The sequence below is a fragment of the Phyllostomus hastatus genome, unplaced genomic scaffold, assembly GCF_019186645.2.
Source record: "Phyllostomus hastatus isolate PE091 unplaced genomic scaffold, TTU_PhHast_1.1 phas_contig_17, whole genome shotgun sequence".
NCBI lineage: Eukaryota > Metazoa > Chordata > Mammalia > Chiroptera > Phyllostomidae > Phyllostomus > Phyllostomus hastatus.
Window position 1 is genome coordinate 20,115,336 of NW_025333664.1, and position 14,997 is coordinate 20,130,332.

Genomic DNA, 14,997 nt, shown 5'->3' on the forward strand with positions numbered 1-14,997 from the left:
TGGCGTGGAGAGCAGAAAGCAGTGGGCGCATAAGGCAACCGGGAGCGCATAAGGCATCCAGGGTGCGCAGGATCGCAGCGGGTAGACCTTGAGTACGCGAGCGGCAGCTGGCGGACCGAGTGAGGTGGTGATTGTGGACCGGGACAGAGCGTGCAGCCTGGGATTCCAGGGAAGGGACTGTGGTCCCAGGAAAGCGGAGCTACCGCCATTGTTCCCTCCCGCCCCTGCCCCTACATACGATATCACAATCTAGCGACTGGGGTGCCCAGCCCCAGTGAATACCTAAGGCTCCGCCCCTCACCATAACAGGAGTGACCAGACCAAAAAAAAGAGAGAGAGAGAGAGAGAGAGAGAGAGAGAGAGAGAGAGAGAGAGAGAGGGAGACATGTCTCAAACAGAAGAACAGATCAATGCCCCAGGGCTCATCCTTTTGAGTGACTAAGAGGTAGCCAATCTATCAGATGCACAGTTCAAAACACTGGTGATCAGGAAGCTCACAGAATTGGTTGATTTTGGGCACAAATTAGATGAAAAAATGCAGGTTACCATAAAAGAGATGAAGGAAGATGCATGGAGAACCAATAGTGATGGGAAGGAAACTGGGACTCAAAACAATAGAGTGGACCAGAAGGAAGAAAAAAACAACCAAACAGGAAAGAATGAAGAAATAAGAATAAAAAAAAAACCAAGGAGAAGCTGAGGAACCTCCAGGACATCTTTAAACGTTCCACCATCCGAATTATAGGGGTAGCAGAAGGGGAAGAGGAAAAGCAACAGATTGAACACGTATTTGAACAAATAATAAAGGAGAACTTCCCCATTCTGGCAAAGGAAATAGACTTCCAGGAAATCCAGGAAGCTCAGAGAGCCCCAAAGAAGTTGGACCCAAGAAGAAACACACCAAGGCACATCATAATTACATTAGCCAAGGTAAAAAATGAAGGAGAGAATCCTAGAAGCAGCAAGAGATAAGGGGACAGTCACCTACAAAGGAGTTCCCATCAGACTGTCAGCTGATTTCTCAAAAGAGACCTTACAGGCAAGAAGGGGCTGGAAAGAAGTATTCCAAGTCATGAAAGACAAGGACCTATATCCCAGATTACTCTATCCAGCAAAGCTTTCATTTAGAATGGAAGGGCAGATAAAGTGCTTCTCAGATAAGGTCAAGTTGAGGGAGTTCATCATCACCAAGCCCTTATTTTATGAAATGTTAAAGGGACTTATCTAAGAAAAGAAGATAAAGAAAACACATGTATAGTAAAAGGACAGAAAACTCACAATGATTAACAACCACACCTAAAGCAAAACCAAAAGAAACTAAGCAAACAACTAGAACAGGAACAGAACCACAGAAATGGAGATCACATGGAGGGTTAGCAACAGGGGAGTGGGAGGAGGAGGAGTGGGAGGAGGAGAGAGGGGGAAAAGGTACAGAGAATAAGTAGCATAGATTGTAGGTTGAAAATAGATAGGGGGAGGATAAGAATAGTATGAGAAATGTAGAAGCTAAAGAACTTATAAGTATGACACATGGACATGACTAAAGGGGGGGATATGGGTGGGAGAGGGTGTACAGGGTGGAGAGGAGTGAAGGGGGGAAAATGGGACAACTATAATAGCATAATCAATAAAATATATTTTAAAAAATCATCACATGCTCATTATTCATTAATTTTGTGCTCATCTGTGAGAAACTGGCATTTACTGTCTCAGGTGACATGTAAGTATCCTGTGAGGAAAAATAAGACAATTCTGTGCCTGTGACTGAGTTGGTGGCAATATTGGTAGACACTGTCTTCAGTGGGACCCTTTGAGAATCCCAGTCACAAATCCCCATTTTCTAAAAGCAGAGGCACAGCCGTCAGTTGTGACAGCTGGCGTGCTAGGCAGAGTGCTGCGTGCATTTCAGCCAGGAAGGGGCCTGGCTGAAGAGATTCCAAATGCAAACCCTACTGTTGTGCTTTGATGAATCTCCTATGCTTGTTTCCAGCTCCAAATTTTGACCCGTTCTTTCATGAATTTGATTCAGTGAGCTCTTACCTTGCCGGGTGTAGATGAGTCGGTGTTGATGGGTGCACGTTTTCAGAAGCCGCCTCTCCTCCTGGTGTTGTCTGGATCTGTCAGGTGAAAAACCACATCCTACTTTTATAGACCAGTGTGTCTTGGAAAGTCATCAGACATGAAGACATGTGGTTCAAGTGTGCTAAGGGTGACATGCTACAGGCTGATTTCCAAGATGGGTACCTGCTAATGGTTGTGACATTTGTCTGTGTCTCTGTGAGAAATGTTCATGGTGCCTGGCACTTTTTCAGAGGGGGCATGCTGGCCAGGTACTGTCCCCTCCCTGATTTCAACCTTTACAGGCCTGTTATCTCTGAGTTGTGCAGCAGTGGTCGAATGGCAAAGTAGAGCCGTCTGTGAGGCCGCAGGTGCCCTCTCACTGAGAGCCCTTTAATGAAGGTGCAGCACTGTGTCCATAGTTGGCACTCAGCACCGAGCGACCAAACTAGCGTGGGGACCCGAGGAGAGGACGTGGGGTTGCTTTGGGCAGGGTGTCCCCCTGACATTTTATATCAGGTGTGTATAGGAAGTATGCAAATGTGCAAATATTTGGGAGTGAAGGGATGGATGCCTGAGGACTGGAGACGTACAGGGCGTCTGCAGTGGGTGCAGCATGACTGCAGGCCTGGGGGGGCTTGTCAGCATGGTTGCTCTGTCCTGAGCCCGGCCTGCTTTCCTTTCTGCGCTGGTTTTCCTCTCACGTGCTCCTTATTTAACGGCTCCTAAACTCCCAGAGCCCATGCCCTGGGCCTCAGGCTTTCCCCAACTGAAGAGGGCTATTCACGGTCATCTGTTCAGTTCCTACCACTGGAATTTTTGTCATTTTGTACATCCTGTCACAGTCCTGCTGTGTGGTGTCATCACAGCTTTAGGAGACCATAGCCTGGGAGAGGGAGATGACTCTGACAAAGCGTATGGTTAGTGTCTGCTTCTGCTCTCTTGAAGTGGGGGAGTTGGTTGGGTCCCTGCCTTGGAGCAGGCTCAGCATGGCTGCTGCCTGGCCCGCCCCCAGCCCACTGTGGTCCTCATGCTGTGAACCTCCAGTGCAGTTCCTGTTGCCAAAGGCCCTGTTTTGGGCTTTGTTGTAACGTCAGCTACAGAGAACAAATGGCAGATGACCTTTCCTCAGGGAGCAGAACCAAGCATTTTCACACGTGTTGATAAGTGGAGACAAAGCCCACTGTCCTGGGTCTTATTTTTCTTGGACATTTGAGGAAAATTGAGTGATCATTTAGGTGAAATTTGTGACACCCATTAGTGGGTGCGGCCCTTACTTTTGATGTCACTGATGGTTTCTCTGGACCCAAAGAATGACCCCAGCTCCAGAAGTGGGGAAAGGCGCATCCGGGGTGCAGCCTTTGATGGCCCCTTGGGGCTTCCTGGTTCCTTGTCTTTGTCTGTGCTTCAGCCTGAGGAGGCGGGGCAGCCATTGAATCTGCTAATCCAGGAAGCACGTGAAGCGGTTTCTCAGAAAGTGGCTTAGCAGGCTGAGCAGTAGGGCTCCCTTGTTGTCAAATCCTAAGTGATTTGACCTTCTGACTCTGGAAAGCGGGGGTCCTTTCAAGGCTGGCCAAGGCTTTGCTGGCATCCCAGTTGCTGGTGATAACGCTGGTGCCAATTTTTAATGGCCTGTGGGTGGAGATGTCACTCCCCATAAAAGGGAAGCCCATAGGCTCTGCCCCATCTTCTAGGCTCATCGGATCCCAGTAGATCCTGGTATGACTCTGGGAGCCCTACAAGTCTTCTGGTTCAGTGAACCAGAAGAGACCTACTCCAGACAAGATAGAGATCGACTTTCTTATCTCCCTGTCAGTGGGGTTCACCCCCAGATTTAATATGAGTCAGAGAAAGAGTGGAATGTGATGTGTGGGGACACAGACCACTTTAAGAATGGCTGGGAGTCGGCAGTGTGTGGGAGCTGCAGCACAAGGCCTAGAGCTCAGCAGATTCCTAGTAAGTGTCCACTGACCCTGCTATAAGCACCTTGTGCAGGGTCTTATCCTGGCCCCTCCATGTCCCCCTTGGCTTAGCCTGTGCCTTGTAGATGGGAGCTCCTTCTGGGCTGTCTTTCCAGGCAGTGAGCGGTTCTTACGCCTATTTAAGCCCTGAGGTTGGGTCATGCTTTTCCTGAAATGCCCACTCACCCATTCCTGCCAGGCCCCTCATGTAAATGAAGGCCTATGTATGCTGGGCCAGCCCTGTTCTCCAGAGAACAGGAGCCCTATTGTCTGTCCTTTACCTGCTGGCCTCGGGGAGGTCAGGGAGACAATGGCAGTAATGTTGCTTTCCAAGAAAGAAGGGCTTTCAGTGATAAGGCCCAACATCAGGAGGCCAGGTAACAACAGTGTTAATGACATCACCCAGAGGTGACATTGTCTGAGCATCTCCCGTGTGTCTGGAATCATTCTCTCTCATTTCATCCTCACTATAGCCCTCTGAGATTGGGACTGTGATCCCCATTTCATAGAGAAGAAAACTGAGGCCCACTGAGGGGAGGCCACATCCCAGGGTCAAACAGCCATTGAGAGGGGCCAGGCGAGCACTCAAAGCCTGCCTCCAGAGTCACATTGTTTAGACAGCCCTCGACCCACCACATTGCCAAGATCAACAAAACATGCGATTCCAGCCAAGAGACTCCCACTATAAGTGTAAGGCCAACACAGCAGGCAGGAGAGCACAACTGGCTTTCTTATTCCTGATGCTCAGGGAGGTGGCCAAGACTCTGGATGTCATCCACGGGTGGTCTGATGTGGCCCAAACATAGTTCGGATGTGGCCCAGGTTGGCTCAGAAGTGCCTGAACATGACCCAGATGTGCCTTGGATGCCCCCCCCCCCCAAGGCTGCCGGAGGCACAGTGACTCCCGAGTTGGGACAAAGATACATTCCAGACTGCAGAAGTCATAGACAACTATTTATTTATTGCAGAGAGGGACACCTACAGAGTTGGTTTTCAGTGGAAGCCAGCCTACCCTGGATGGCCACTGTCCAAGTCTTCACTGGAAGACAGGAGAAGGGTCTGGGGTTCTACTCGGAGGCTGGGGTGACCACAAGGGCGTCCTGGAATTGGAGAAGAAAAGTCAAATGGGTTTTTTAGCTCCTGCCTTGTGATTTATGTTGGTTTGTCCTCCTCAAGGTGACCACTGGCATTGGGGGTCATGACCATGAACTCACTTATACAGAATCCTCGGAAGGGTCAGAGGAGTAGGGTCTGTGTGTGACAGGTGATGCCACACAGGGGTTTGGAGCACAGGCAGAGTATCTGCACGCAGAGTGTGGGACTGTATAGGATTGTTGTCCCCAGTCCCAGCTGATGACCAGTCTCCCCAAAATTTCCTCAAATGGAGATTCCTAGTTGTATCCACTGGGCCTTAGGCAGCTACATTTTTAACAAGGCTCTGGCTTTTTAAAAAAAACTAGGTGTGATATGAAGAACTTAATCCATTAGATTTCCCCCAACATTTCATTATGGTTATTTTCAAACACATAATAAAGTTGAAAAAATTTTATAGTGAGCACTCATATACTTATCACCTAGATTCTCCTATAAACTTTTAAAAACCATACTTGCTTTATTTCATATTTAACCACTTGTTTATTAGTTCAGCTAGATTTTAAAACACATGTAAAGCTATAAAAAGGAAATAAATGTGCTGCCTAGTCCAAAACAAATGAATAAAACAAAATAGGAAATTTGGAAACAGTTCCAAAGAATGAAATGGTACTTTTCCAATGCAAACTATAAATGTTGTGATGTGAGTTGATTTAAAAAAAAAAAAAGAGGACAGTTGCTAAATGCGCCCTAATATGAGATACGTGAAATGTGGGAAATAAGCCGGTGTCCATGCAATTGTGCAGACACCGGTTGTCTGTCCAACGTGAGTCCAGTGCAAGTATGTGTCTTAGATTAATAAATTGCTTCTACTTTAATCAGATTGTTGTAATATAGTCCACTAGTGCATGACCTGTGTATTCAGACATCTGCCAAGTTTTATGGACGAGGAGCCTGGGCTCAGAGAGGCCAGAGGACCTGCCTGAGGCCCCGGGGCTGGAGAGAGGCAGAGCTGGGGTGTGAAGCAGTCCTCTGGTCCCCGAGTCTAGACTCCCAGCCTCTTTCGGTACCACCCCCAGGACTGTTCTCATTATTCTCCATCACAGACAGCTGAAGGGTGGACATGGTTTTTGAGGAGGGCAGCTGATAATAAGTCAAATGTCGACCTGTCTTTGAAGCTAGTTAAAGAAGCCTCCTGCCATTCTCCCAAATTTGACTTGAGTAGGGTGGGGCACTTGTGAGACTTCCTTTCTTCTGGGGGTTTCTCTGGAACGGAATAGCTCAGGAATTCAGTGGTACCAATCCACAGCTTTGGGCAACTCAGGACAAATAAGAGTTACAGGTTTGGTCCAAAATGCCTCCCTGGTCTTTGCTGTGGCACTTTGGCCATGGAAGGGTGGGCCGTTACCTGCGGATTTTCTTAATTGTTAATAATTCTGCTTTCAATGTCTCTCCCCTTCTAGGGTAGACTAGAAACTCCAAGAAGGCAGGGGTTTCTGTCTGTTTTGTTCACAGTTGTGATCCATGCCTGGCACATAGTAGGTGCTTAGTAAGTTCCTGCTGGCCAGCTGATTGAGAGGGAACCACCTCACTGTCATGGGCTCATGTGGATATTGGGGCCCAAAGCAGGAGGTTATCAGGGCAGGTGCTGAGTGCAAATGTCAAATCTGCCACCTACTGGGTATGTGACCTTGGAAACGGACTTGTCATCTCTTAGTCTCAGTTTCCCCATCTGTCAAATGGGTATTATGACAGATGTGCCTCAAAGGGTGGTTGTGAAAACTGAGCAAGATGCTGCCTATACCCCAGTGCCTGGCACAAAATGATTATGGGCTGTTAAATATTATTAATGATAATATTTGGGGGTGGGGGTGGGAGTGATGCTGCTACAACTCCTCCCCCCAGCAGCTGCCAGAGAGAGTCATGTGCTCAATAAGCATGTATTGAGCATCTACTGTGCCAGGCCTTCCTGAATGAATGAAGGAACAAATGAGTGACAGGAATAAGTTGGAGGTGTATTGACCCCAGGCAAGGACGGTTGTATTCTTCCACTTACAGATGAGGAAGTAAGGCCCCAAAAGAAGAAGGGACTTGCCCAAGGTCCCCCATGAGTGACCCAAGGGGCCCAGGTTGGAACACAGCCCAACCTCCCAGCCCAGGGATCTCCCACTGACTGCGTCCTCCCCTGGGGAGGGATGTTTAACCCCACTCACCTTGGTCAGAGACCATGAAGCTGCCTTGAACCCCAAGGCCTTCACCATCGGCACTGATATCCCAGGTCTTAATTTGCCTGAAATAACAAATATAGTCAGAGACTGGTGGGCCTGGGGTGGACCTGGGCAGCTCTGGGCACTCCTGCAGTTCCCAGAGGGGGACTCAGGACCTGGCATGCCCACTTTAGACTGTCCCTTTTGCCTCTGCTCCTCTGCTCTCCTGCCCAGCATCCACTCAGCCTCCTTAACCCTTGCCTCCAGCACCAGCTGTGGCTGCTCCAAAGGGCACCCTCTGCATCCTCTCACGCTCCTGCTTAAGAACCATCAGGGCCTCCCGTTACCCTCAGCAGAAATGTAGAAATTAAGACTTCTCATTCAAATAAAATAAAGAAATGGAAAAGGTAGCTTGGCATAGGTTACCAATTTTCCCCACCCTTGTGACCTGAGGCTTAATTAGAGTAATTCCACCTTTTCTCTTGACTTCTTCCATTACTAACACAAATAACATTTTTAACAATAGCAATGGTTGAGAAGTGTTGAGCACCGACTGTGCTAGGCACTGCCCTTCTCCCCCATACCCCCACCTCTTACAAACAGCATCTCTTTTATGTTTCTGAGGAAGGTACTCTTATTTCCCCATTTTACACATGGGGAAACTGAGGCTCAGAATAATTAGGCAGCATATCTAAGGCCAGGCAGCCAGCAAGAGGAGGAATCAAGACTTAAACCAGGTCTGCCTGAGGCACTCCAAGTGTGCTCTCCTTGTGTGTTTACACCTCTATCTCCTGTCATCATCCCTGTGAGGCTGGGGCATTGCCTGGGCCATCTTTGCATGCCTGGGCTCTGGGACCAGAAGTTGGAGGTGGGAGAGCTCATTTTCAGATGACTGGGTGACTGGGAAGGCTTCCCGTGGTGGAGCTTGAACTGGGGTAGCAGATGAATAGAAGGGGCCCCAAACGGAGACTCAGGCAGGAGAAGTACCGTGCCACCCCCGAAGCCCTGGGAAGTGGGGGGATGGAGAGCAAAGGCACACACCATTCTCATTCGGCAGCAGAACAGAGGCAAGAATCTCCGTAGTGATGTCTTTCAGAAGCTCAGGCTGTGAGAGAGAAGGGGCACTGTTACCCTGACTGAGATCCTCAAGTCCTCCCAGCCATTCCTAGAATGGGCACAGCCCAGCCCCATAGTGAGGACAGCTGGTGGAGAGGCCAAAATCCCAAATCTCCTGCCAGTCAAAGCTGCAAGAGCTCCTGGGGGTGACACAAACCCAGCTGGCCCTGGGTCCAGTAGGTGAAGGGACTGGGGTACATCAGAATGATGCATCCCCCATCTGCCACTCTCAAGAGTTCCAACAGAATCTACCCAAGGAAATGTAGCCCTGTGCTTCCCGAGGCTTAGACTTCTCAAGGGAAGCTGGAAGTCCTGATTTTCATGGGGAAACCTCCCCACTTAAAAATATTAGGCAACAAATTAAAAAACAAAGTAAAAACATAAGGGAAAGAAAGAAAAAGAAAGAAAGAAAGAAAGAAAGAAAAAGAAAACAACAAAAACCCCACCAAATCCCCAAAAGACAGGACTCAGCCAATTCCAGATCTGTGAGTTAGTCTGACTCAGATGAAGAAACTGAGGACCAGAGGGAAGGGGCTGGGCAGGGTCACTGAGGTGGGTTTGTGATGTAAAGGTATGAAAAGGAAATAAATATGCTGCTTAGTCCAAAACAAATGAGTAGAACCAAATAGGAAATTTGGATACTGTTCCAAAGAATGAAATGGTACTTTTCCAAACAAAACTGCAGATAGAAGAGATTGGTTTTCTAATTTTGGGCCAAAACTTCACAGAAGGAAAGTGAGTGTATATCTGTGTGTCTGTATGTGTGTGTTCTCAGCTCTGTTCGGCATACAGTAGGTGCTCAGTAAATGCCTGAACCAGGAGGTTAGGCTTTGTGGCTGATAATATGGAGGCTGGCCAGCCCACTATGAGGCTACCCATGGGCACCTTGTTGAAAGTACATTCTGGGAAATATCTCCCTTCCAAAGGGGCCATCCTGGGCTATTCTGTGTCCCCAGGGGCAATCTGTCAATACTCACATTGAACAGGCCAATGTCTGAGTTCATCAGGTGGATCCCATCAGAGCTGCAACAGAAGGTGCCCATGAGAATGATTCCTCTGAGTCTCATTCATTCATTTATCCATTCATTCAACAACTGTTTATTGAGTACCTACTATGTACCAGGCACAGTGTAAGCTCTGGAGATATAGCAGTGAACCAAATAAAATTCTTGCTTTATGGAGCTTACATTATAATTGGGGGTGGGGTGGGGGGACAGAAAACAAATAGCTGCCCAGAGAACAGAAAAATTGTCCTCAGGCATGAGGACCATGGTGAGCTGGGGAACTCAGTCTCCTCCTGAAGAGGTACCTGATTCCCAGCTCAACTAGTTACTGCCATGGAGGAATACAGGCCCACGACAGTCAGAAATTCTGATTTTTAGATGTTGGCAACTCATTTATATATATATAAACCCCTTATAAACCCCACTCTAACCCTATGTGGGCTAATCAAAACACATTCATGGGCTTGAATTGCCGTAGGAGGCTCCAGTGTGTAGCCCCTGAACTCCCTCGGGGGCAGCAGGAGGGTGGGCGGTGGGCGGGGGGGCGCACAGAAGGCAGCTGGAGCCCTGTGCTTCTGGGCTGGGCTCCATGACTGTCACTGCTCTGTGATGGAGGGGTCCAGAATGGGCCGCCCAAGGCCGACGGGATGATGCTGGGCAGACTGTTCCTGCAGCCAGGGTCAGCCACCCCATGGCTGCTGCAAGGCCACTTCCCTTCCCTTCTCTGCCTTTCACACTCAGCCCTTGACCGTGGGACAGTCCAGCTAAGGCAGCCCTTCTGCCTGTCCTGGAGTAGTCATCACTGGATGCTCACACCCCAGAGACTCAAGACACTGTGTTTCAAGAAACCCAGGGGTGAACAGGTGGGACTCATTTTCATCACCAAGTCTTCACAGTGATTTACATGTTTACCTGATTTGATCTAAGCTGAGGGTAAGCTGGTCGCCTTCGGTGTGAAACTGAGCGTCTGAGCTGGCTTCCTGCAACGAGAGAAGCCCAGGCCCCATTTCTTTTAGGGGATAAATCAAGGGTGGGGTGTGGGGTTGTGCAAGGAGGCTTTGGGGTCAAGCTGACACAAATCTCAGCTGCCAGCTCTGTGACCTTGGGAAAGGGCTCAGCCTCTCAGAGCCTCATTTTCCTCATCTATTAAATGGGCTGGTACCTGTACCCACCCCCACTGAACAGATAACCACATAGGAGTGTTGTGGGGAATGACGATGATTACAATGATGACAGCAGCCAACATGCATAGAGCCCTCACTGTGGTAAATGACTGAAAAGGGGGAGCAAAAGGCCTGACCGACAAGAAGGTCACAGGGTCAGAGTTGGGCCCCCAAAGCTCCTGATTCTTGAGTTTAGAGCTCCCTATACTCCAATCCCACTGGGTGACAAGAGTGGTGGAAACGTTTAGCAAAGCAAGTGTAGTGAATGGGCACAGCGAAGACTCCCCAGATTGCTGCCAATGTCACGGGCAATGGAACTCACAATGCCCAGGGTGTAGAAGGGGCGGCGGACTTCATTGGTGGCAAATACTTGCAGCACGATGAGTTGGGCCACCTTGACAATGCCCTGGTCCAGAAGGACCTCTGGGGACTCCTGGATTAGGATCTTCACAATCTGCGTGTGCCCCAGCTGATTCGCAGCCTGGAAGGACATCAGACCTGAGTGTGGCCTCCCAAGCACTTCGCCTCGGCCCATAGGTCCCGTGTGGTCCGGCCCGTGCCCAACTTCCCGACCTCCCTGCTTTCTCTCCGTGCTCTAGCCACACTGTTCTCTCAAGTCCTGTGATGGATTGTTGCTCTGTCCATCTCACAGCCTGTGGTTTCGTTTCTCCTTCGGCCTGGAATACCCTTTCCTCCACGGAAACCCTCCCTAGTTTCTCAGACTCCGTCAGGTGCTCCAGTAATGCTCTCATAACCCTTAGAATCTGTCCTCTGTAACTGAAATATTAGCTGTGTAATTATTTGATTCCAGTCAAGCTGTGCTGTTAGACTGACATCTTCATAAGGACAGGGACTCAGTCTGTAAAAGTCACCAGTGCTGGAAGGAAGGAAGGAGAGTGACCCCACACGTATTTTTATTCCCCAGAGGCCCGTGGACAGACCACAGCAAACACCCATCAAGCTGCAGATGGCCGATGGACCAACCTTTTCACTGATCACCTCGATGTTAGACTTCAGCCGGAGGGCCAGCTCAGGAAGCTGAGGATGAGAAGAAGCCAGAGTAGGTCAGCTTGGGGGAGAGGGGAGAAACGCCTCCCGCAGCCGCACTGCTGGGGTCCCAAGAACTCTGGAAGAGCTGGGTGGGCCTGGTGGTCCAGGACATGTGTTTGCCACTGGTGGAAGATAGCCCTAGGTCAGCCGCTGCGGGGCATGGGGTCCCCCTTGGCCTAGACTTTTACTGTGGATTGGTGGTGGTTGTAGGTTTGTGGGCAGCTCACTGCTCCCAGAGGACACAGAGAAGTGACCCAGTTCTCACTATAGTCATGAACGTGGTTGCTGGTGACTCCTCCTTTTCTCTTACCATCTCAGCCCCTTGCTCTGAGTTCTAATCCTAAAGAACTTGGTTATCTGTGGCTTGTCATCTGACTTCAAGTCTTGACACCCTCTCATAACTTTGGGCCAATCCCTTCCCCCTGTGGGCCTCAGTTTCCCAATCAGTCATCTTGGAGGAGGTGGCACACCCTGGTTGACTACTGTGCTGTGTTGATAAAGATTCCAAGGCTATGTTGGCACCTAGGCTCAATAGGAAGGAAGACCCTGATTGATTAGTAATGTCTGCTGTGGGCCCCATGGTGGACAGCAGTGGCATGGTATCTAAGATGCCCTTTGGTTCAAGAGGACTGTTATTTGGTAGAAGAAGCAGGTTTATGAGGTTCCGGAGGGCAGACTAGGACCAGGGCTGGATGTCACAGGGAAAGTTTCAGCTTTAGAGCTACATGTCAGAGACAGAGACCGTTGTGGGGGTGGTGGAGGGTGCTCTCCATTACTAGAGGGATTTAAATTGAGCTTGACAGGGGATTCCGGCCCAGGGGCTTAGGGGTCCCTGCACCCCCTTTGATTCAGGAAATTCCTGTGATGCAGCAGAGGTGGCTGCATCCTCTGTCCCATGCTGAGGCTTACCACATAGTCCAACAGGACCATGATTTCTTCAGGAGGGATCAGGGCAGCCATCATAGCATTCACCACGTCCTGTCTCATGGCGAGGGTGAAAGGGGCGCTGTCCAGGGCGGGCATCGTCAGGGGAACTGCAGACTCATTGAACCACCTCTTCACATTTTTCTCTGAGTCCAACAACCTGGCCTAAGGAGACACAGAGCAGAGAGTGGGCTCGGAACTTTAACTCTGAGGCATACCCAGTAACAACCCAGAAGGACACAACACCACTCAGTCTGTTTCCCCTTTTGTGCTTCCTTCCAGGGAGCTTAGCTTGGCATTCAGTGCCTTGCTGTAGGTGATGAGTTATCTCAGGTGCCCAGTGCCTGAGATAACATCTAATCCACCTGCATCCTTTAGATAATCTGATTGTTTCAAACTTTAAATGTTTTATTTGGCATTCAGATTTCAACTTTTCAGATACCTCATGAACCTTTTGGGTAATGGGAAAATTAAAAACTGCAACAAAATTGATGGAAATGATTGATGCCGCAGTTTTCCAAAGGATCCATGGAAACTGGTCTGGGATGCGAGCTGCTTGGGCTGCTGGTCCCTTAGGGAGTCAAGCCCAGTGTGTATGCAGCTCCATGTACTGGGGTTCTCCTGCTTGCCAGTCTTCAGTCTTATTTCATTCTCTCCTTGGTGACTGTGACTAAGCTACATTTTACAAATGAGGAAACTGAGGCTTGGAGAGGTAAAGAAACTTGCCCAAAGTCACACAGCCAGAGACTGGTGGAGCTGGGAGAGAAACTTAGATCTGTGTGATTCTCGGTGATGTGTTTTGATCCTGGGCTCCCGTTTCAAGGTAACCAGGTAGCTGGGGGTTGGCCGAAGACTGCCTGGGAGAAAGGCCAACAGCTGCAGTGCACTCTGGCCTGTGACTGGGGAATTCAGGGTCGGAGGACAGATCGCCAAGGCCGACATTCTGTGTTTGGCCCTTTGATTCTACCTGTTGTTTTTTCTGCGTCAAATGGCTAACATAGGACATGTTCAGCCTGCTGCGATTTTCCTAAATCAGCCTGTGTCCTAACTGTGATCAGTGTTTTCTCCCTTGAAAGAGACCCATGGTGTCTGACCCTTGGTGGACAGAGAAGGGCAATGATGTCCCCAGTTTACTCTCATGGTTCCATGACACTCACCCCCAGGTTGAGCTGGATGACATTACCCTTGATGGCAGTAGACAGAAGGTCAAAGTTCAGGTGGTCAAAGCTGACGGGAATAGACACTGCTCAGGGACAAGAAGAAAGTTGTGTGAGGTTGAAGGGAGGTATTGGATGGGGTTGTTTGGGGGCTACTTTTGAATGGAGCTGCATTATTGCATGGGGCTGGGTAAGCAGAGGGGAGCAGGGGTGATGGTGATGTTGATAATGACAATGATGAAAATGATAATGACTGACATTTATTGAATGTATACTGAGCTCTGAGCTGTGTGAAACCTTTACATGTATTAGCTCATTTAATCCTCACAATAGCCTTAGGAGGTAGGGCCTATTATTACCCCCATTTTCCAGATGGGAAGCTGAGACTTAGAAAAGTGAAATGACTTGCTCATACTGTGAAATTTGAACCCGGTGGTTCTATGCCAGCGTCCTGGTTTGGAACAAAACTGACCTATTGCTTATAACTCTCCACCTCCCTACCAGACTGACCTGTACCCAGGCAGATCTGGATCTGGCCACTGGGTCTCACATGTTCGCCCTGGGATTCCTCACTTGGCCGCAAGGGGGCAGTGGCATCTCAGTTGCCCTCGCTGTTGGGCCGAGAATGGGGAGGGCATCGGAGGAGGAGGTACAGGGACGGCCAGGGAGTAGGTCCTCAGACCTTCTATACTCACTGACATTCTCCCTGATCCGACTCCTGCCCTGCCCCTGGGGAGGTGAGGAGCCAGATAGACTTCCGTTCTAGCTACAGTAGCCTTAGGTGGTAACTTTCAGCCTCAACCTCAGTTTACTCGCAGGACTGATATCTAGTAAAGTTGGCTTGAATCTGATTTACACCACAGCTGAAATCTGAAGAGTTGGGGTTAAGCCTTCCTCTATCACTAACTTCCTCTGTGAACTTGGATAAACGATTGAACTCTGAGCCTCAGTTTTCTTGTCTGTGAAGAGGGGCAAGGATCACTACTTCATGGTGTTGTCTGGGGAGTCAGCCAGACAGTATGTAAAACACCCAGCCCAGTATCTGTTCTATGGGTGTTCAACGCTGCTGATTCCACTCTCTTCTTCCCATTCCCCTGTGGCGGCCTCTGAATGAGCCACGTCAGATCCCAACACAGGAGGCAGTAGAATTTTCTTCTTCCTGCCAGTCCCCACTCTGAGGTGTCTGAGCACGGCAGAAATTTGAGGTGGGGGTTGAAGCCTGTGACCTTCCATTTTTGCTACCCTCAGGGAGGGAGCAGTGACCT

General features: G+C 49.4%; 1 protein-coding gene across 3 annotated transcripts in view; it reads right to left on the bottom strand.

Annotated features, from left to right (window-relative positions):
* Window positions 1–4,960: 4,960 nt before the first annotated feature.
* LOC123815129 (BPI fold-containing family B member 1-like) overlaps window positions 4,961–14,997 on the bottom strand; it is a 28,370-nt gene continuing 18,333 nt past the window's right edge. For all 3 annotated transcript variants that reach the window (XM_045833327.1, XM_045833328.1, XM_045833329.1), the window contains 9 exons: window positions 13,733–13,818; window positions 12,561–12,740; window positions 11,586–11,639; window positions 10,924–11,082; window positions 10,351–10,418; window positions 9,412–9,457; window positions 8,360–8,423; window positions 7,325–7,401; window positions 4,961–5,119 (listed from right to left, as the gene is read on the bottom strand). In XM_045833327.1, coding sequence (XP_045689283.1) covers window positions 5,087–5,119; window positions 7,325–7,401; window positions 8,360–8,423; window positions 9,412–9,457; window positions 10,351–10,418; window positions 10,924–11,082; window positions 11,586–11,639; window positions 12,561–12,740; window positions 13,733–13,818 — 767 coding nt within the window. In that variant the 3' untranslated portion in view covers window positions 4,961–5,086. The remainder of the gene's footprint in view (window positions 5,120–7,324; window positions 7,402–8,359; window positions 8,424–9,411; window positions 9,458–10,350; window positions 10,419–10,923; window positions 11,083–11,585; window positions 11,640–12,560; window positions 12,741–13,732; window positions 13,819–14,997) is intronic.